The sequence below is a fragment of the Sapajus apella genome, unplaced genomic scaffold (assembly GCF_009761245.1).
Source record: "Sapajus apella isolate SASKATOON/1434 unplaced genomic scaffold, GSC_monkey_1.0 scaffold51, whole genome shotgun sequence".
Classification (NCBI taxonomy): Eukaryota; Metazoa; Chordata; class Mammalia; order Primates; family Cebidae; genus Sapajus; species Sapajus apella.
The window spans coordinates 8255244-8277210 of NW_022436991.1; the positions used below are offsets into that span (position 1 = coordinate 8255244).

The 21967-nt window shown below is 38.8% G+C and overlaps 1 protein-coding gene across 1 annotated transcript; it reads left to right on the forward strand.

Moving 5' to 3' along the window:
- The first annotated feature begins 6589 nt into the window (after positions 1 to 6589).
- Positions 6590 to 15252, forward strand: LOC116526537 (ATP-binding cassette sub-family A member 3-like). The gene is made up of 3 exons (XM_032242899.1): positions 6590 to 7043; positions 9344 to 9491; positions 14624 to 15252. Exons 1-3 carry the CDS (start codon positions 6876 to 6878, stop codon positions 14905 to 14907), a joined length of 600 nt encoding a protein of 199 aa, XP_032098790.1. The 5' UTR covers positions 6590 to 6875; the 3' UTR covers positions 14908 to 15252.
- Positions 15253 to 21967: the final 6715 nt, after the last annotated feature.

Sequence of the window (21967 nt, forward strand, 5' to 3'; positions counted from 1 at the left end):
GAAAAAAAGTTTGTGGGCATCTCCCTAGTATACCTCTCTCTGCACGTGTGCATGCATACACACACACACTCAGTTATGTAATTTTTCCACCTTTTTTTATCTTTCAAGAGATATGAGAGCCCTTGAGAGTAGATGCCATTCAAAGTATTCTTTTTTGTTGATTTTTTATCAAAGCATTTTAAAATAAAGACTGAAACAGAAGAATACAAAGTTCCCAGTAATTTTTAAATGATACAACAAAAATATCCCACCAAATTTAGAGTCTGTTATGGATTACTCCAACAGTCTGTTTGGGTTACTCAAAACATTTCCTGATTTCCACTCTGATTTCTTCTTTGATGCATGGATTTTAGAATTTTTAGAAGTGTGTTGCTGAACTTCTAAATACGGGGAGCTTCTTGTTATCTTTCTGTTGTTGATTTCGGTTTTAATTTCCTTTCATCAGAGAGTATACTCAATTCCAGTTCGTTGACATTTTGAGCATTGTTTATGGCTAGTACATGGTGTATTTTCATAAACCATTTCTGTGCATTTGTAAAATCTATGTGTGCTCTAGGCTTTGCCTATAGTGTTCTATAAGTGCCACCTAGGCACAGTTGGCTAAGTATCATGCTTTTCACATCATCTATATTCTTTCTCTCTCTCTCTTTTTTTTTTTTTGTCTGCTTATTGTATTAGTCATTGAAAGAAGTATTAAATTTTCAATCAGGGATTATTAGGATTAAATAAGCTATATATTGTAAATACTAATTTTTTTTTTTTTCTGAGATGGAATCTTACTCTGTTGCCAGGCTGGAGTGCAGTGGCATGATCTCGGCTCACTGCAACTTTCACCTCCCAGGTTCAAGTGATTCCCCTGCCTCAGCCTCCTGAGTAGCTGGGGCTATAGGCGCCCACCACCACGCCTGGATAATTTTTTGTGTTTTTAGTAGAGATGGGGTTTCACCATGTTGGCCAGGCTGAGTATAAAAATTAGCTGGGTGTGGTCTTCCCGCCTCAGCCTCCCAAAGTGCTGGGATTACAGGCGTGAGCCACCCTGCCTGGCCTGTATATATTAAAATGTATACATTTTAAGATATTAAAATTTCCCACTGGGATTTAGCTATTTTTCTTTTTGCTTATTTATTTTGAATTACAGTTCATGTGATCTTTCCATTGAATCATTTTAAAAATAATATTTTTCAGTTCTGGAATTTCCATTTATCTCTATTTTTATAGGTTCCAGGTCTCTTGCAAAATGTACCATTTTTAAGTTTATTAACCATATCAACCATAGTTATTTGAAAATCTCTACCAGGAAGTTCTGGTATCCAGATGACTTGTTTATCTTTTTTTTTCTTTTATGCCATTAGTTCTGTTTTATAACATGCTTTGTATATTGTTATAAATGCAAGATTTTGCAGATGAAAAATTTTGAAGGCTCTTGGGAATATTTCTTTATCCAAAGAGGGTTAAATTTTCTTTTGAATCATTGTTAGAGTGCTAGTAATTTCCCTTGCCCCCACTGAAGGCTGGTCTTAGCTTCACTAAGGACTGCCCTATTTCTGTTTCCTCTTTACTTCTGGGATGTAACCCTGGTCCTAGTGTGTGACTGATTCTTACTCCTAGCCCATGGCCATTCCATGATTTCAACTGAAAGTCAAGGGTTCAGTTGGGCGCGGTGGCTCACGCCTGTAATCCCAGCACTTCGGGAGGCCAATGGAGGCGGATCACAAGGTCAAGAGATGGAGATCATCCTGGTCAACATGGTGAAACCCCATCTCTCCTAAAAATACAAAAATTAGCTGGGCATTGTGGCAGGCGCCTGTAATCCCAGCTACTTGGAAGGCTGAGGCAGAAGAATTGCTTGAACCTGGGAGGCAGAGGTTGCAGTGAGCCAAGATTGTGCCACTGCACTCCAGCCTGGGCAGCAGAGTGAGACTCCATCTCAGGAAAAAAAAAAAAAAAAAAAAGTCAAGTGTTCAAGAAGCCTCCTTACCTTGTGGGGCTTGAGCTCCATCCTCTGTCTCCCAAGCCTCGTACAGCTGCTGAAATCACTGCTCAGCATTTTAGCCCTCCAGTCACTGTCATCTACCTGCCTGTACTCACTTGGAAGACTAGAAGCTCATACCCAGACTTTCACCCCTCTTCCCAGGTGCACATGGTTAATCAAGGCAGCTGACAGTCAAAGATGAATATCCAGGGAAAACATTTTAGGTATCTGAGAAGACCAGGAACAATGAAAGGAAGAAAGAAAATGGAGCCTCCTATACCAAGAGAAGCAGAACTAGTGTAATTCCTGGAGGGGTGAGGAGAAGAGCTGCTCACGTGTCCTGAGTTTCAGCTGGGTTTCAGCTTTGCCCCATCATCCCAGGCTGAGGCATTTGCTTTCTCATGCATGACCCTGATGGAAAGAACAACTATCCCCAGTCTAGGCTTTCAGAACACGGTTGCATGTTTGTGTGTGTTTAATGCTCTCCTTATTGGGGCTAAGCAAGTTGGGTATATGTTGAAATGAGAAAAGTTGAAAGTAAGATTCTTTTAGGGTTGGGTTGGGTGGATTGTTTGTTTTGGTCAGGTTTCTAGGATGCAAGGTGGGAGAAACAAATGAAGAATTGGAAGAGTTATTGAAGTGATAGGTCCTGGAATCTCCACTGGAAAGGAAACGAAGTTAGGAGAAGAATGATTTCAGATGTCAAGTGATGGGAATGTAAAATTGCTTTTGATCAAAGACCTCTGAGGCTACACATCATATAACCAGTGCACCCCCAGCTACACACATTAATATCTCTCTACAGCAGTTTCTCTAGGACAATGGTCCCTAACCTTTTTGGCACCAGGGACTGGTTTCATAGAAGACAAATTTATTTTTCCACAGACCAGTGGCCAGGGGGATGGTTTCAGGATGATTCAAGCACATCACATTTATTATGTACTTTATTCCTTTATTTTATTTACTTATTTGTTTATTTAGGGACAGAGTCTCTCTCTGTTGCCAGGCTGGAGTGCAGTGGTGTGATCTTGACTCACTGCAATGTCCATCTCCTGGGATCAAGTGATTCTTCTGCCTCAGCCTTCTGAGTAGCTGGGACTGCAGGCACCTGCCACCACACCAAGCTAATTTTTTTTGTATTTTTAGTAGAGATGGGGTTTCACTATGTTGGCCAGGATGTCTTGATCTCTTGACCTCATGATCCACCCGCCTCAGCCTCCCAAAGTGCTAGGATTACAGATGTGAGCCACCGCGCCCGGCCTGTACTTTATTTCTATTGTCATTACATTGTAACGTATAACGAAATAATTATACAACTCACAGTAATGTAGAGAATCAGCAGGAGCCCTGAACATGTTCTTCTGCAACTAGGCCATCCCATCTGGTGGTGATGGGAGACTGTGAAAGATCATCAAGCATTAGATTCTCAAAAGGAGCTTGCATCCACGAACTGGTACCAGTCCATGGCCTGGGGTTGGGGACCCCTGCTCTAGGACAAACCAAAATAAACAGCATACTTCCTCACTTGTAAAATGAAAATAATAAGTGTCTTATTTATAGGGCAGTTGTGAAGATTAAATGAATTAATATATGTGAAGTATTTAAAGCAGTTTTCAGCATATAGTAAGTGCTCAGTAAAGACTAGATTTATTGGCTGGGCACGGTGGCTCATGCCTGCAATTCCCAGCACTTTGGGAGGCCAAGGCAGATGGATCATGAGGCCAGGAGTTCGAGACCATCCTGGCCAACATGGTGAAACTCTGTCTCTACTAAAAATACAAAAATTAGCTGGGCATGGTGGTAGGTGCCTATAGTCCCAGCTACCCAGGAGGCTGAGGCAGGAGAATAGCTTGAACCTGGGAGGCAGAGGTTTCAGTGAGCCAAGATCATGCCACTCACTGCACTCCAGCCTGGGCAACAGAGAGAGATTCTGTCTCAAAAAACCCCTAACTTTGTTATAGCAAATAATAAGAAATAATATAGGAAATATTAATATTATATTTATTCTCTGCCACCATCTATGCTAAGTATCACCATGAGCCCAACCTACCAGTGACTATTTGGAAGACCTGTAGCATCTAGCAGTAATTCCAATGTGTCTTCTGTTTTCCAAATAATACAAAATATGAAACTTAGCAGTAGAGGAAACATTTCGAACAGGAAATCATGCCTATCTCCCCTGTAAACCTGTCCATTTGAAATTTGGATTACTGCCTCATGGATTCATTCAAGGCAATGGAAATAACTAAACTTTCTGCCTGCAACTACCTGGTCCAAGGAAATCAATCTTGTCTTTCCTCTCTACTCTTCCCACCTGGATCTTGTGGTTTTAAGCCTGCGTAGTCATAAAAGAAAGCTGCAAATATTTCAGCTTTATTGGAACTCAAGAGGATTCTTGTTTTGTTCTTTGTGATTCTTCCCTTTTATTTGATTTTCACCTACCTTTTAACCTTTTTTTTTTTTCTTTTTTTTTTTGAGCCTGGCCAACAGAAGTGTTTGTTGTTGTTGTTTTGTTTTGTTTTGTTTTTTGAGATGGAGTCTCCCTCTGTTACCCAGGCTGGAATGCAGTGTCATGATCTCGGCTCCCTGCAACCTCCGCCTCCCAGGTTCAAGTGATTCTTCTGCCTCAGCCTCCCAAGTAGCTGTGATTACAGGCATGTGCCACCACGCCCAGCTAATTTTTGTATTTTTAGTAGAGATGGGGTTTCACCATGTTGGCCAGGCTGGTCTCGAACTCCTGACCTCGTGATCCACCTGCCCCACCCTCCCAAAGTGCTGGGATTACAGGTGTGAGCCAGCACACCTGGCCTGTGTTTTGATGTTTGTTTAGATATTTGGTGATGCTTTTCTGATCATAAATATACCGTATAGGCACTCCAGTCTAGAGGTATAGAGCAAAACCCCTATCCCCCGCCCAAAAACCAGAAATATGCCATAAAAACTTATCATTTTTTTTCAGAGGTAGAGTCTTGCCCTGCTGCCCAGGCTGGGGTGCAGTGGTGCAATCATAGCTCACTGTAACCTTGAACTCCTGGGCTCAAGCATTCCTCCACCTCAAACCTCATAAGTAACAGTGATTATAGATGTGGGCCACTACTCCTGGACGAATTTTTAAAAAGTTTTTGTAGAGGTAGAGTCTCACTGTGTTTCCCAGGCTGGTTTCAAATTCCTGGCCTCAGGTGATCCTCCTGCCTCAGCCTCCCAAAGCGCTGGGATTATAGGCATGAGCCACCATGCTGACCCTTAACTCTTGTTTGTATCAATTAGATTATGGCAAAGTTAGTTTCGTGATACATCATTTCCCTTAAAGTTACAGTTTCAAAGAACCTATTGATGATGCTAAGTGAGGGCTTACTGTACATGTCTTAGAGATAAATCATTGTGAATGCCCAGTCACCTCTCGGGCTAAATAAATATTGACCCAGGAACACCAGAATCCGCATCAGTTCCAGAATCTGACCTCATCCTTCCCTCTTCTTTTTGGACAAAGCTGTTTCTTTGTTTATGAGAAGTATAGGAATGATTCATTTTTATGCAAATATAAAGCAAGTGCCCAACCACAACATTCACCTAAATGCAGATGTTTTGGAGGCTCAAAACTCAAGGGTCTCCATCCAGGATCCATACGTACAGAAAAGACACTGTCTAGGATGGGGGCTAAATCTTTGGAGCTGAGTGTTAAGTTTTTGTTTTGCTTTGTTTTTGATAGATTCGTTTGCAGTAAATGAGTGGAGCAGAGTGGCTGAGGGAACTGACCGTATGCTAGTCTTTTTAAGATTCCAAACTAGTGATACATTGGAGTTCAGGTGACAAGTGTGGCAAGGAGTGAGCCCTGTTGAGAAACAGGGACTCGGGAAGCTTGGAATAGTACCTTTGGTGAGGATGTTAGTGTTCTCAAGCTATTCCATCGACCATGGCAATGATGAGGCTCCCAATGGAAGTTTTTGAGAATCAGATAGCTGGGGTTTGCTGTATGAAGAATTGTGACAAGCCATTTCATTTTCTCCTGCAGACCTTTGAAGCCACTGACAATTTACATGTTTACTCCTAAGAAAATCTTTAGTGTGTACAGCTCCACAAACAGATATTTTAAATGACTAACTACTTTGTCTTAGAAGAATACAAATGATGCCCCAGCCTTTTAAAATTTCAATTAGGTTAAGTTTAATCCAGGCTAAATTCACTGACTGATCACCTCAAAAACTGAAACGTAATTGCCTCAAATATTGAAACAATAATGTGGTATCATTCCTTAATATCTTAGTATTTTCTATAGTAGAGATTCCCTTACTGTAGGATTTTGAATACATTTCATGGATCTATTTTTTTTTCTTATTGAGACAGAATTTCACTCTTACTGCCCAGGCTGCAGTGCAATGGCGTGATCTTGGCACACTGCAACATCTGCCTCCCAGGTGCAAGCAATTCTCCTGTCTCAGCTTCCTGAATAGCTGGGATTACAGGTGCCCACCATTATGCCTGGCTAATTTTTGGCATTTTTAGTAGAGATGGAGTTTTACCATGTTGGCCAAGCTGGTCTTGAACCCCTGATCTCAGGTTATCCCAAAGTGTTGGGATTACAGGTGTGAGCCACCATGCCCGGCCGGATCTATTTTTTTATTTCCCTTTAAGATGGAACTTTCAAAACACTGTTTGAAGCATCCTTTATCCCTTGATTTACTTAAATGTATTTATTATAACAATTCATTATGATTTTAAACTTGTGATCAAATTTTTAAAAATCCCTAACATTTTTATGCGCTTCAAGTATCGATTAGTTCGTTATGCCAGTGTTTCAGCAATAGTGTTTTGAAATTTAATAACAATATTTTGATAGCCTTTTATCCAAGTAAAATAGTCTCCCATCTTACATTTAGGAAGAGCTGTCATATATTTTGCTTTTATGTGGACAACTGACATATTAGACTTTTGTCTCTCTGCAGTTCTAGGCTTTTCCTCAGAAGAAGAATTTGAAGATTACATTAAGCAAAAAAAGAACTCTGAAAATGTTCTGGCTGCTATTGTGTTTGACCATGATTTCAAAAATAGCAATGATCCCCTGCCACTGAAGGTGAGAAAGTTTAATGCAGAAATCTCATATTTTGAATTCCAGTTGCCAGAAATTTAATGAAGTAGAGGTATCATTCATTATTCCATGTTGTAAGTGGAGAGACCATAGCTTTCCCAAGATCATAGTGTTTGTGCGTACTAGAGCAGGGATTGGGATCCAGATCTAACTAGCTTCAGTGTGTGTGCATTAATTTAGCCAGTGCTTCATGCAGATAAGGAAAGAATTGTATTCATCATCTACCAGGCCTTATTAATAAACTGGAATCATAGGAAACACAATTGTGGACATGGCCTATGCCATTGTGTCTGACATGGCAACTGTCTGTAGCCCTAGAGATGATGGCAAAGAAACTGCACATTTCCTGGGACAAAATGCCTGATGCAGTAAATAAAACATATGCATCTTCATTAGCAGGGAACACAACATGAAATGTTCCTTTTTCTTCTGAGTGAATCTCATAATTTCTCTTCTAATTATAGATAAAGAAAATAACTCTAAGACTTAACAAGGCTGAATCAAAATTAGAACATCTGCAAGAATTAGAACCAAGGAAGATTCTGATAACAACCCACCAAGGGGAAGAAGCAAGGACAGGGCTTTGAACTTGGGGTCTCTGGTGCTGAGTAAAATAACCAAAGTACAAAATATAGATGAGCACAGAGCTAAAATTCTGCATTTAGGATACAGATGGTTGTCAATGGAACAAAAAAGTAAGGAAGACTGCCAGGTTTTAACTAGGGTAATAGGCATCCTTTCATCCCACCCCATAACTTCCTCCGTATAGGTCAATGTCCCTCAATTTGGTGACTCAGGGTAAACCGATGATAAATCGGTTTTTAAAAAATCATGATGCTGATCTAGGCTCATATGTGTACATTGGGTTTGGCAGTTTAAATTTACATTGGTGCAATTGGAAACTTCACCTCTTCTACATGGCATGGTCTCCCTTGCCCTGCCCTATACTTGGTTTGCACGTACTGACGTACAATTTTTGTCAGTGTTGCCTCTTCTGACCACATATGCCCCTTCCCTCCTACATCCTCCCATGAATACCTTAACCATGCCTCTATCACTGAGTTTATGCTGCAATGTAAATCTGTATGTTTCCTTAACTAGAATTTGAGCTCCTGGAGGAACAGGTCTACCTCCTTGAACATGGAATAAGTCCCTAAAACTTTTGTCTTGATAACTGAGTATATGAATATTCATCCAGACCTATGACCTCTGCCTGTCCGTCCTATTCTTCCTGATTTCTCTGGTCTGATCCTTCTGACTTTTGACGACTCTTGGTCCATTTGCTGTCCTTTGTATTTTTGTTATTTATTTTTATTATTTTTTTTTGAGACAGAGTCTCACTTTGTTGCCCAGGCTGGAGTGCAGTGGTGTGATCGACTCACTGCAGCCTCCACCTCCCAGGTTCAATAGATTCTCCTGCCTCACCTCTGGAGTAGATGAGATAACAGGCACCCAACACCACAACTGGCTAATTTTGTATTTTCAATACTAAAAATACCAAATTAGCCAGTTGCGGTGGTGGGGTTTCACCATGTTGGCCAGGCTGGTCTTGAACTCATGACCTTAAGTGATCCATCTTTCTCAGCTCCCCAAAACTGCTGGGATTACAGGCATGCGCTACTGCCCCTGGCCCATTTATTGTCTTGTAAAGGTAGTTAACCTCAGCATGATGTACCTTGACATTTACTCGGTTCTCCAAAACTAATATTTACCTTTTGGTTTAATAATTAGATTGTGCAGCACTCCACACTTAGATCTTATCACATTCCTCCTTCATTCTCATATAGGGGTCTTCTTTATGTTATCATCTGTTTTTAAAAGAGGAAGAGATTTTCCTCTTAGAACACTATAATTGACTGACATAAAGGGAAGATAAATTAATCATGCCTTTTGGTACATTTCATTTCAGTATGCAGCCAGCTGTCTGTTTAGGCAAAAAAAGTTCATAATTATGTACAAGTTGCCACTATATTTGCCTACCGCAAGCCTGCAGTATACATCTAACTATTGCTCTCACCTCAATAAAAAAACTTCACAAAATTAACAGAGGATGGATTTAAAGGAAGTGGGCTTAAGTTGAGATGCCATCAGAGCATGGGTGCCTTAGGACAAATTTGTTCTCACTTCTGGGTGTCCAGAATATACTTTAGCTTCCTCAGGCAGTCTACCTCAAAATCACATGTTCCCAGCTGTACTTTAACTTTCTTTTGTATCTGATTATTCTTTAATTATTTTTGGGTGGGGGAGTTCTTAGATATTGTTTGTTTCTTAATTGCTCCTTGTAGGTAAAATATTACCTGCGTTTTAGTAATGACAAGAAGAGCAATATGCTGGACAATATTTATGGAAAAAGCAGCTGGCTTACAAATTTTCTCTTTCCGTCTGTCCCTTCGGTGGGACCCAGAAACAAGGATGACAATGGGGGGAGTCCTGGTAAGCAGATCTTTATTCTAAATATCCCAGTCATGTAGGATGAGCCATCACATATTTATACTTCTGTTTCTTTGTTCTTGCAATGGAAGCTGCTTATTAATATTATTTTGAGACAGAGTCTCACTCTGTCACCAGGCTGGAGTGCAGTGGCGTGATCTTGGCTCACTTCAACCTCTGCCTCCTGCGTTCAAGTGATTCTCCCGCCTCATCCTCCCAAGTAGCTGGGACTACAGGCATGCACCACCAAGTCCAGCTAATTTTTGTATTTTTTAGTAGAGATGGGGTTTTACCACGTTGGCCAGGATGGTCTCAATCTCTTGACCTTGTGATCCACCCATCTCAGCCTACCAAAGTTCTGGGTTTACAGGTGTGAGCCACTGTGCCTGGCCAGGAAGCTGCTTATTTTTAACTATTTTGGTTATTTGTAAATGTGTCCAAAGCCCCATATGAAAAATCACTTGAACCAGGGAGTTGGAGGTTGCAGTGAGCCAAGATCGAGCCCTTGCACTCCAGCTTGGAGACAGAGAGAGACTGCATCTCTAAATAAATAAAAATCCTACATACTTCAACAACATATTTTTATTGCCTTTTATCCTTTCCTGGTCATTACCATTGTATGCCTTTACATTTTCATGTAGCTTAATTGTGAACTTTTGACTTACATGACTTAATGAACATTTGCAGATACTGATACACCCTGATTAATTGTAACTGTGTGTTATCCTGTTGGGTTAATGAGTAGTTTTTAATATAAATATAGTAATAAAAATTTTCCATTTATACAGCCTACTATTTACAAGGATTTAGTGTGGGTGCTTTGCTTTTACCTACAACTTTGCAATTATACCTTAAAGAAATTATTCAACCAAAGAAACTGATTGATTAGCATAATTCTTAAAAATGTGAAATAACCTCCATCTTAGGCATGGTAAATTCATAGTACAAGTATAAAATATAATTTGGGCCAGGCACAGCAGCTCACGCCTGTAATCCCAGCACTTTGAGAGGTCAAGGTGGTCAGATCATGAGGTCAAGAAATCGAGACCATCCTGGCCAACATGGTGAAACCCTGTCCTACTAAAAATACAAAAAAAAAAAAAAAAATTAGCTGGGCTTGGTGGCACACACCTGTAGTCCCAGCTACTCGGGGGGGGGGGGGGGGGGTGAGGCAGGAGAATTGCTTGAACCTGGGAGGCAGAGGTTGCAAATGAGCTGAAATCGTGCCACTGCACTCCAGCCTGGTGACAGAGTGAGACTCCATCTCAAAATATATATATATGTGTGTGTGTGTGTGTGTGTGTGTGTGTGTGTGTGTATAAAATTTGATAGAACATTGTGCAATCATTAAAATAATAATGAGTTCAGAATTGTATTATCAAATTAGAGCTATGTTAACTGAATATTCATCAACATAAAACCAGGACAGATACCCAAATATGAAAATAATTGCTCTGTTAGGGTGGCAGAATTGTGCTGTATGTTAGTTACTCTCTTTAAAAATAATTTCAAGCCAAGTGTGGTGACTCATGCCTTTAATCCCAGTAATTTGGGAGGTCAAGACAGGCAGGTCAGTTGAGGTCAGGAGTTCAAGACCAGCCTGGTCAACATGGTGAAACCCTGTCTCTACTAAAAATACAAAAATTAGCTGGGCAGCGTGGTGGACACCTGTAATTCCAGTTACTCAGGAGGCTGAGGCAGGAGAATTGCTTGAACCCAGGAGGCTGAGGTTTCAGTGAGCCGAGATCATGCCACTGCACTCCAGCCTGGGCAACAGAGCGAGACTCTGTCTCAAAAAAACAAATTAATATTTTCAAATATTATTTTTCTAGTTATAAAATTTGAAATGAAATCTTATGCCTTTTCTAAATTATGTTACTGCATGATAACCTTAGTCTACTAGTGAAGAAACATTAAACCCAAATTGTGGAACATTCTCCAAAATGCCTGACCAATAGTCTTAAAAACTCTCATGGTCATGAAAAAGAAAGAATGAGAAACTTTAACAGCTCAGAAGAGACTATGAAGACATGACAACTAAATGCAGTGCAGTATTATGAATGGGATCCTAGAACCGAAAAAAAAAAAAAAGACATCCAGGAAAAACAGGTGAAATCCAAATAAAGTTTGTATAAAACATAAATACTATTGCACCAATTTTTTTTTTTTTAGTTTTGACAAATGTACAATGATAAAGTAAGATGTAATATTAGGGAGGCTTCATGCAGGATATATAATAGTATTTCTCAATCTTTATTACCTTTCTAAGGAAATCTTTAGACATTTTCTCCATATCTACTCCCCCATGAAATATTAATACCACAGATACACTATAGATCTGTTCATATACTGTGGCCCCATTGAGAATGCATAGTATATAGGAATTCTCTGTATTGCCTTTGCAACTATTCTGCAAAGACCATTATTTTCTAAGATAAAAAGCATATATATATATAAAATTTTATATTTGTATATCTTATATATAAATAAATATTCATTTTGAGACAGAGTTTCCATCTGTCACCCAGCCTTGAGTGCAATGGAGTGATCTCGGCTCACTGCAACATTAACCACCCAGACTCAAGTGATTCTCCTGCTTCAGCCTCCCCAGTAGCTGGAATTACAGGCATGTGCCACTATGCCCAGCTAATTTTTGCATTTTTGGAAGAGGCAGAGTTTTACTGTTGGCCAGGCTGGTCTCGAACCCCTGGTCTCAAGTGATCCACCCACCTCTGCCTCCCAAAATGTTGGGGTTACAGTGTGAGCCACCATGCCTGGCCAAAGAGTATATTTTAAGAAGTCTTCCTACCCAAGGTATGAAAAAAATGAATTTCTTCAATCTGATAAAGCACATTGCAAAAAAATTGTAACTTACTGATAAAATTGAACATTTTCCCCCTGATATCAGGAATGTTTGCTCTCCTCAATTCTATTCAGCATATTACAGGAAGTTTTCAATTGTACCAGGAAAAGGGGAAAAAAGACATTAATTTTAGAAAAGAAGGAAAGAAATTACGTTTCTTTGCAGGCGACAGAATCATGTATACAGATAAAAGAAATTACCAAAACAAAACAAAACATAAAAACAAAACCTACTGCAACCAATGCGCCAATGTAATAAAATCCCAAGATATTTACAAGTACAATACATGAAAGTAAATTATAATAAGCCTACATCAAAAATAACAAAGCACTTCTAAAAGAAAAATTTAAAGGAAATAAATTATAAAAATATTTTAACTTCATTGATTGGATGACTCAAAATTGTTACAATGTAAATTCTTTCTAAATTGAGCTGCAGAGTCAATACACACACAGTCAAAATCTCAGCAGGGGCTAGGCTGCAGTGGCTCATGCCTGTAATCCCAGCACTTTGGGGGACTGAAGCGGGCTGATCACCTGAGCTCAGGAATTCAAGACCAGTCTGGGCAACACAGCGAAACACCATTTCTACAAAAAAAAAAAAAAAAGCACAGTGGTGTGAGCCTATAATCCAGTAACTAGGGAGGATGACACAGGAGAATTGCTTGAGCCCGGGAGGTGGAGGTTGCAGTGATCCTAGATCATGCCACCGCCCTCCAGCCTAGGTGACAGAGCAAGACCTTGTCTCCAAAAACAAACACAAAAAACCTTAGCCTGATTTTTTGAAGAAATTGACAAGTTTATTTAAAAATTTACATGGAAATGGAAAGGATCTGGATTAGGAAAAATAATCGTGGGAAAGAACACTGTCAGAGGACGTATCTTGCCTGATTTCAAGATTTTCTGTAAAGCTACAGTACGTAAGACATTGCCATTATAGGTGTGAGGAAAAACAGACAGACGAACAGAAAGAAGAGAATGTGTGGAAATACACACATACCGTCGCTGGATTTTCTATGAAGCTGCCAGTATGATTCACTGGGGAAAGAAAATCTTCTCAACAACTTTTGCTGGAATAATTTGGTATTCCTATGGAAAGAATGAATCTTGATCACTTCCTTATACCCTATACCAAATTAACTAATTCAAGAAGATCCTAAAGCTAAAATGATAAAGCCTCTCTGGCAACATGAATGAGAGTATCTTTTTTTTTTTTTTTTTTTTTTTTCTTTTTGAGACGGAGTTTTTGCTCTCGTTGTCTAGGCTGGAATGCAATGATGTGATCTCGGCTCACCACAGCCTCCGCCTCCCAGGTTCAAGTGATTCTCCTGTCTCAGCCTCCCAAGTAGCTGGGATCACAGGCATGCACCACCACACCCGGCTAATTTTGTATTTTTAGTAGAGACGGGGTTTCACCATGTTGGTCAGGCCAGTCCTGGACCCTGGACCTCATATCATCTGCCCGCCTTGGCCTCCCTAAGTGCTGGGATTACAGGCATGAGCCACCACACCTGGCTGAGAATATTTTTATGATTTGAGGGTAGGCAATGATTTGTTAGGACACAAAAAGCACTTGTGAAAAAAATTTAAAGAAGAAGAAATGGATAAATAGGACTTTATCAGAGTTAAATACTTCTCATATGAAAGACACTATTAAAGAAATAAAAAGGCAAGATTGCTAGGGGAGAAAATATGCATAATATGTGTTTCTGACACAGGAATAACACTCATAAAGGAGCTATGTAAATTAATAAAAAAATTTTAGATGTTACAGCAATGCTAAATTTCTATGCAAGTTTTAAATGCTTGTCCTTAATTTCTGTACTCAATTCATGTACCAGTAAGAAACTATTTGCATTCTGTCAAAGGACCACACTTGGATTATCACTATCAGACATCAGCTCATCTATGTCATTCAGTTGTGGCACTTCAGCATCACTCACTAATGTCACTTAATTGTATGAGCTTCATGTCTCTCTTCAACTGTCTGGGATACACAAGCAAAGTCTTTATCCAATAACTAATTCACTTCTCATTTAATTGAAATTGCAAAAAGCAGCTCTCCAATTTCTTGCAATATTTCACTTTTGATAAGCTGGTAATTAGGATCATTTTAGGAAGTATTATGTATTTGTGTGGCAAAATCATGGTAGCTGCTCTGAAATGTGGACTATCAGAAGAACCTTATTACATACGTTAATTCCCTTCCTCTTTGTTCAGCTCAGCTGTTTTTTTGGTCTGTTGTACTTATCAGTCTTTGTTTTCTCATTTAGGGTACATCAGTGAAGGGTTCCTGTTTGTGCAACACGCCCTGGATAAAGCCATCATGCGATATCATAGCGGCCAAGCGGCAGAAACGCTGTTTAGCAATGTCAGCGTTTTTGTTCAGAGATTTCCCTATCCATCATACTATCATGATTTCTTCTTTATGTTTTCTGGCATTTTCATTCCTTTAGTACTTGTCTGTATCTTCTTTCTGAATCATCTTACCCTCATTCAATCCCTTGTGTGGGAAAAGGAAAATCGATTGAAGGTAACTCCTCTTTTCTTGCGGTAGATGAAGCTTCTGTAGAAAAGTCTGAATGTAGGGGGCAAATTTATGTGGAAGGTTGAATGATTTCTACCTACTCAACACTGATGGATGGTTGTGTTTCAGGAGCAGGCAAGTACTGAGCACTTAGGCTTCTTGGCAATATCATATAACTCTGTTTTTATTAGAATTCTAGGTATGCTTTTTCATTTTAGTTCTAGATGTCGACTTTACAAGAATATTACAGTTAGAATTTAAATGCCAAATCCCCTAAAGTCTCTCTGGAATAAACTAATAATCAGTTGGACTCTTGGAATCATATTTAATAAAATTCAGATACAATTCGATTCCAATATTCTATGATGCTGTGGTTTTTTTTTTAAAGACCAAATCTCTGCCACCCAGGCTGGAGTGCAGTGACGTCATCTCAGCTCACTTCAGCTTCTGCCTTCTGGGTTCAAGCAATTCTCATGCCTCAGCCTCTTGAGTAGCTGGGATTACAGGTGTGAGCCACCATGCCCAGCTAACTTTTCTTTTGTGTTTTTGGTAGAGATGGGTTTTTACCATGTTGGTCAGACTGGTCTCAAACTCCGGATCTCAGGGGATCTGCCTGCCTCATCCTCGAATAGGGGTGGGATTACAAGTGTGAGTTACCATGCCTGGCCAATGCTGTGATTTTTTAAAATCAAATTTTTGATCCCTGGATTGTTCAAAATATACAACCTCTTATTCTCCCCTGCAGTATTATGTCTTAGCCCAGAATATGTTGTCTTCAAAAATCCAGTCATCATCAGCCATTTAACCAATTATTGATTCAATGATTATTTATTTATTCATTATTGATTTAGTAAGTATCTACTTTATTTCAGGGACCCTGATAAATCATAGGTTTGAATCCTTTGCTGTATAGCTAATTATCTCTGTAACATGGCATATATAACTTTTCTAGCTGATTTTCTCAGATGTAAATTGAGACTAATAATACCTAACGTGCAGGACTGTCATGATATTAAGTGAAATATCACCTGGAAAGTTGTCATCCTTCAATCATCCTGTACTGTGAGGCAGAAATATGGAAATTCACATACAATATTTTGTACAGTGCCTGACACATAGCAGGGGCCCAATAACTGGGCTTCAGCTGTGATTATGAGTGGTCTCTTCATTTCACTTATCTCCTTTGTGTTGTCAAAGGTCATGTCATTTTCTTTCCTTCATGAGTGGCAACACCACTTTAAACATCAGGTTCACATTACTTTTCAACATCCAGCTCTTGTCACCTCCATAGTCACTCGCTCACCCCCAATGTACCTCACACATTGTTGCCAGGGAAACTATCCCGTAATACAGATGGCTATAAATAATTTTAGAGATTGATTTATTCTACTGTCTGCTGAATAAAATCCATTTAAGCAGAGAGATTTCCTAAGATTTAGCGCCCAACTGCTTCCCATTTTGTTGTTTACCCCAGTAAATCCCTTTCCTTCCAGCGAAAATAAATGACTGGTTTTCAAGCTTGTTTCTGTTTATTTCTTCTGACTGTAATGCTTTTCTCCCTCTTCTCTGATTGGTGAACACAGTTCACTTTCTGCCTCACCCTTCACAGTTGCCATCTCCTTGTTGAGATTTCTCTTTAATTCTCAACTATTATTTAATCCTTTTTCTTCTGTGTCACCCACAGGATTTTATACAGACTTCGTCCATATGACTTATGCTCATACATACACAGAAAAGTACACAAATCATAAGCGTGTGGTTAAATCAATTTAGCATAAAGAAAGTATGCCCATTTTGTCATGGCTGTGTTAATAACTAAAACAGGGCTGGGCGTGGTGGCTCACACCTATAATCCCAACACTTTGGGAAGCTGAGGTGGGTAGATCATGAGGTCAGGAGTTTGAGACAAGCCTGGCCAACATGGTGAAACCCCCATCTCTACTAAAAATACAAAATTAGCCAGGTGTGGTGGTGCATGCCTGTAATACCAGATACTCAGGAGGCTGAGGCAAGAGAATTGCTTGAACCCAGGAGGCAGAGGTTGCAGCGAGCCAATTGTACCATTGCACTCCAGCCTGGGCAACAAAGCAAGACTCTGTCTCAGGGAAAAAAAAAAAAAAAAAAAAAAAAAAACACTGCCAGGACCCCGGTTGTCCCCTTGTACACCCTCCAAATAACTTTTCCAAAAATATACACTAACATGAGTTAATTTGGTCTGTTTTTAAACTTAAATGGAATCATGCATTATATTATTTTGCATCTGAATGAGTCAATTAAATATATGACGGTAGTTCCATTCATGTTGAGTTCTGTGATTCTGTGGTATGACTGTATCACAGTTTATCCATTTTCCTTTGATATTTTCATTTGGCTTGTTTGATGATTCATTATTATACAGAATGCTGCCGTGAACTTTTTATAGGTGTGTTTTTTGTTGAATATTACATTTTATCTGTTTGTCATTAGTGGATAATACCAAAGTTTGCCAATAAAGTTCTATCAATTTCCATATCCATTAGCAATGCTTAAAAATTGTTCCACATCTTCACCAACATTTGGTGTCATCAATATTTTCTTTTTTTTTTTTCCCATTTATTTATTTTATTGCATTTTAGGTTTTGGGGTACATATCAATATTTTCTAATTTTATCAGGTCTTGTGAGTGTGTCATGATATGTCATTGTGCTGGATTGTTTAGTCGCCAACACATTTATCCTGGGAACTACATTTCCTGGAAAATTCTTCCCCACGTGGTTCCTGTTTGAAGTTGGTCAGAAGCAAAGTGGCATGAAATTTGCGAGGGTGAAGTGAAGCAGTAGGCATTACATTGTAAAGGTTGTGTTGGTAAGAGTTGGAGAGAGACAGTTTTAGGATTGCAAGTGCATTCCCATTTGTCCTCACTCTTCGGGGCACTTGTGTTGAGCTCTCCTTTGCACGGTGGTTTTAATTGTCATCTCCCTAATTATTAATAAGACTAAGCATATTATGACGTTTATTGGCCATTTTAATATTCTCTTCTGTGAAACATCTGCTCAGATCCCTTGATTATTTTTCCCATTCATTATGTTTCTTTTCCTTTTTTTAAGAAATAGGGTCTTGGCTGGGCACGGTGGCTCACAACTGTAATCCTAGAACTTTGGGAGGTGGAGGCGGGCAGATCACCTGGTGTTAGGAGTTTAAGACCAGCCTGGTCAACATGGTGAAACCCCATCTCTACTAAAAATACAAAAATTAGCTAGGCATGATGGTGGATGCCTGTAATCCTAGCTACTAGGAAGCTGAGGCAGGAGAATCACTTGAACCCGGGAGGCAGAAGTTACAGTGAGCTGAGATTGAGCCAGCATGGGTGACAGAGCGAGACTCTGTCTTAAAAAAAAGAAGAAGAAGAAGAAGAATTGGGGTCTTACCTAGGCTGACTGAGACTTTTGGGCTCAAGCAATACTCCCAAGTAGTTGGAACTACAAGTGTGTGCCGTTGTGCCCACCTCCATTTTTTTGTTTGGTTGGTTTCATTTGGTATACTTTTCTTCATTTGGAGCTGTAAGAACTTCTAGTGTATTTGGAATACAATTATTTTGGTAGTTGATATGTATTGCGGATATTTTTTCCTAATGCCTTTTACTCTCACAATAGGACCCTTTAATAATTAGGAGTTCTTAATCTTAAAGCTGTTTACTCATCTTTTTCACTATTTCAGCACTTTTCAGTCTCCTCAAATACTGATTTCTCCTGTCTAATTGAAACCTTGTACGCTTTAACCAACACTTCCATTCCTTCCACCACCCAGCCTCTGTTACCCACCATTCTGCTCTCTGCTTCTGTAAGTTTGATTGTTTTTGGTTTCACTTATAAATGAGATTATGCAGTATTTGTGTTCCTGTGCCTGGTTTATTTCTCTTAGCATAGTGTCCTCCAGGGTCATCCATGCTGTCCCAAGTGACAAAATTTCCCTCTTTTTAAAGGATAAATAATATGTTGTTTTGTCTATATACCACATTTTATTTATGCTGTCATTTATTTTTTAAAATTTTTGTTTTGAGTTTTGGGGTATATGTGCAGGTTGTGCAGGATTGTTACATAGGTAAATGTGTGCCATGGTGGTTTGTTGCGCCTTTCAACCCATCACTTAGGTATTCAGCCCAGCTAGTATTAACTATTTTTCCTAAGGCTCTTCCTCCCCATGCTGCACCCCCAACAGGTCCCAGCCTTTGGTATTCCATGTATCCATGTATCCTCATTGTTCAGCCCCCACTTATAAGTGAGAACATGCAGTGTTTGATTTTTTTGTTCCTGAATTAGTTTAATGAGGCTAATGGCTTCCAGCTGCATCTATGTCCCCGCAAAGGACATGATCTTGTTCCTTTTTATAGTTGCATAGTATTCTGTGGTGTATATGTACCATATTTTCTTTATCCAGTCTATCATTTCTATCATTGATTGACACTTGGGTTGATTCCATGTCTTTGCTATTATGAAAAGTGATGCAATGAACATCCATGTGCATGAATCTTTACAATAGAATGATTTATATTCCTTTTGGTATATACCCAGTAATAGGATTGCTGGATCAAATGCTATTTTTGGTTCTAGATTTTTGAGGAATTCTTTCACAATGATTGAACTAACTTACATTCCCACGAACGATGTAAAAGTGTTCCTATTTTTTCTGCAACCTCACTAGCATCTGTTGTTTCTTGGCTTTTTAAAAATGACCATTCTGCCTGGCGTGAGATGGTATCTGATTGTGGTTTTGATTTGCCTTTCTCTAATGGTCAGTGATGTTGAGCATTTTTTCATGTTTGTTGGCTGCATGAATGTCTTCTTTTGAAAAGTGTCTGTTCATGTTCTTTGCCCACTTTTTTAATGGGATCATTTTTTTTTCTTGTAAATTTGTTTGAGTTCCTTGTAGATTCTGGATGTTAGACCTTTGTCAGATAGATAGATTGCAAAAATTTTTTCTCACTCTGTACATAGTCTGTTCACTTTGATGATTGTTTCTTTTGCTGTACAGAAGCTCTTTTGTTTAATTAGATCCCATTTGCCAATTTTTGCTCTGATTGAAATTGCTTTTTTATGCATTCATTTATTGGTGGACATTTAGGTTGAGTCATTTCTGGACTATTGTGAATAATGCCTCAGTTAATGTGAGACAGCAGGTATCTCCTAAACATATTAATTTCATTTCATTTGGATATATAACCAGATAATACTGGATCATATGGTCATTCTATTTTTAGTTTACTGGGGAATCTGCATAAAGTGTTTCATAATAGCTGTACTAACTTACATTCCCACCAACAGTGTAGAAGTATTCCCTTTTTTCCACATCCTCACCAATATGTGTTACCTTTTGTCTTTTTGCCGTTGTAACAAATATGAGGTGTTATCTCATTGTGGTTTTAATTTACAATTTTCTCATTATTGGTGATGTTGAGTATTTTAAAATATATGTTGGCCATTTTTATGTCTTCTTTTGAGAAATGTGTATTCAGAGCCTTTGCCCATTTCAAATTGGGTTATTTGTTTTATTGCTCTTGAGTTGAGTGCCTTATGTAACTTGGATGTTAACTCCTTATCAGATGTATACATTGTAAATGTTTTCCTCCAAGGTTTTCTCTTTGCTCTGTTCGTAGTTTTTCATGTGTGTGTATATGTGTGTGGGTTTCCTTTAAGAAACTTTTTAGATGGATGTAATCCCACTTGTTTATTTTTCTTCTTATTTCTTTAGCTATTGGGGTCAAATCCCCCCCCAAAATTGTCTAGATCAATGTTATGTAGTTTTCCTTCTAGTAGTTTTATAGTTTCAGGTCATACATTTAAGTCTTTAACACATTTTGGGTTGATTTTTGTATATGATGTGAGATGAAATCAACTTCATTCTTCTGCATATGGATAGCCAATTTTCCCAGCACCATTTATTAAAAAGACTATCCTTTCCCCATTGCATATTATTGCCACCTTTTTCAAAAATCAATTGATGGTAAGCACATGGGTTTGTTTGAGGGCTTCCTGTTCTCTTCTATTGGTCAACATGTACATTTTTATGACAGTACCATGCTGTTGACACTATTTATTGTTAGAGACTTTTTCACTTTCAGGTGTAGGACTTCCTTAAGCATTTCTTTTAAGGCCAGTCAGTTTGAATTCCCTCAGTTTTGCTTATCAAGGAAATACTTTATGGCTCTGCTATTTATGAAGATTAGCTTTGCAGAGTATAGTATTCTTGCTTGGTACATTCGTTTTCATTTTTTGTTTTTTCAGCACTTTGAATATATCATTCTATTCTCTTCTGGCATGTAAGGTTTCTGCTGAGAAATCTACCATTAGTCTCTGGGGATTTCCTTATATGTGTCTAGATGCTTATTCTTGTTCTTTTTAGAATTCTCTTTTTGTCTCTGACTTATTACAGTTGACTACAATGTTCTATAGAGAACACCTTTTTGGGGTGTATCTACTTAGGAATTTCTGAGCTTTCTGCATCTAAATATCTAGATGTCTTGCTAAACTTGAGATGTTTTCAGCTATTATTTCATTAAATAGATTTTCTATGACTTTTGACTTCTCTTCACCTTCTAGACCACTCAAAATTTGAATATTTAGTCACTTTGTGGTGTTCCATATGATATATAGCCTTTGTTCATTTTTATTGTCTTATCTTTCTTTGGTCTGACTAGGTAATTTCAGAAGACCTGTCTTCAATTTCTGAAGTTATTTCTTCTGCTTTATGTAGTATTTTTTTGTTTTTCTTTTTTTGAAATGATGTTTCACTCTTGTTGCCCAGGCTGGAGTACAATGGCACAATCTTGGCTCACTGCAACCTCCGCCTCCTGGGTTCAAGTGATTTTCCTGCCTCAGCCTCTCAAGCAGCTGGAATTATGCCACCATGCCTGGCTAATTTTTTGTATTTAGTAGAGATGGGATTTTACCATCTTGGTCAGGCTGGTCTTGAACTCCTGACCTCAGATGACCCACCTGCCTCAGCCTCCAAAAGTGCTGGCATGAACCACTGTGCCTGGCTGATCTAGTCCTTTTTTTAAGCTCTTGAGTGAATTTTTTATTTTCTTAATTGAATCTTTAGTTCCATTGATTTC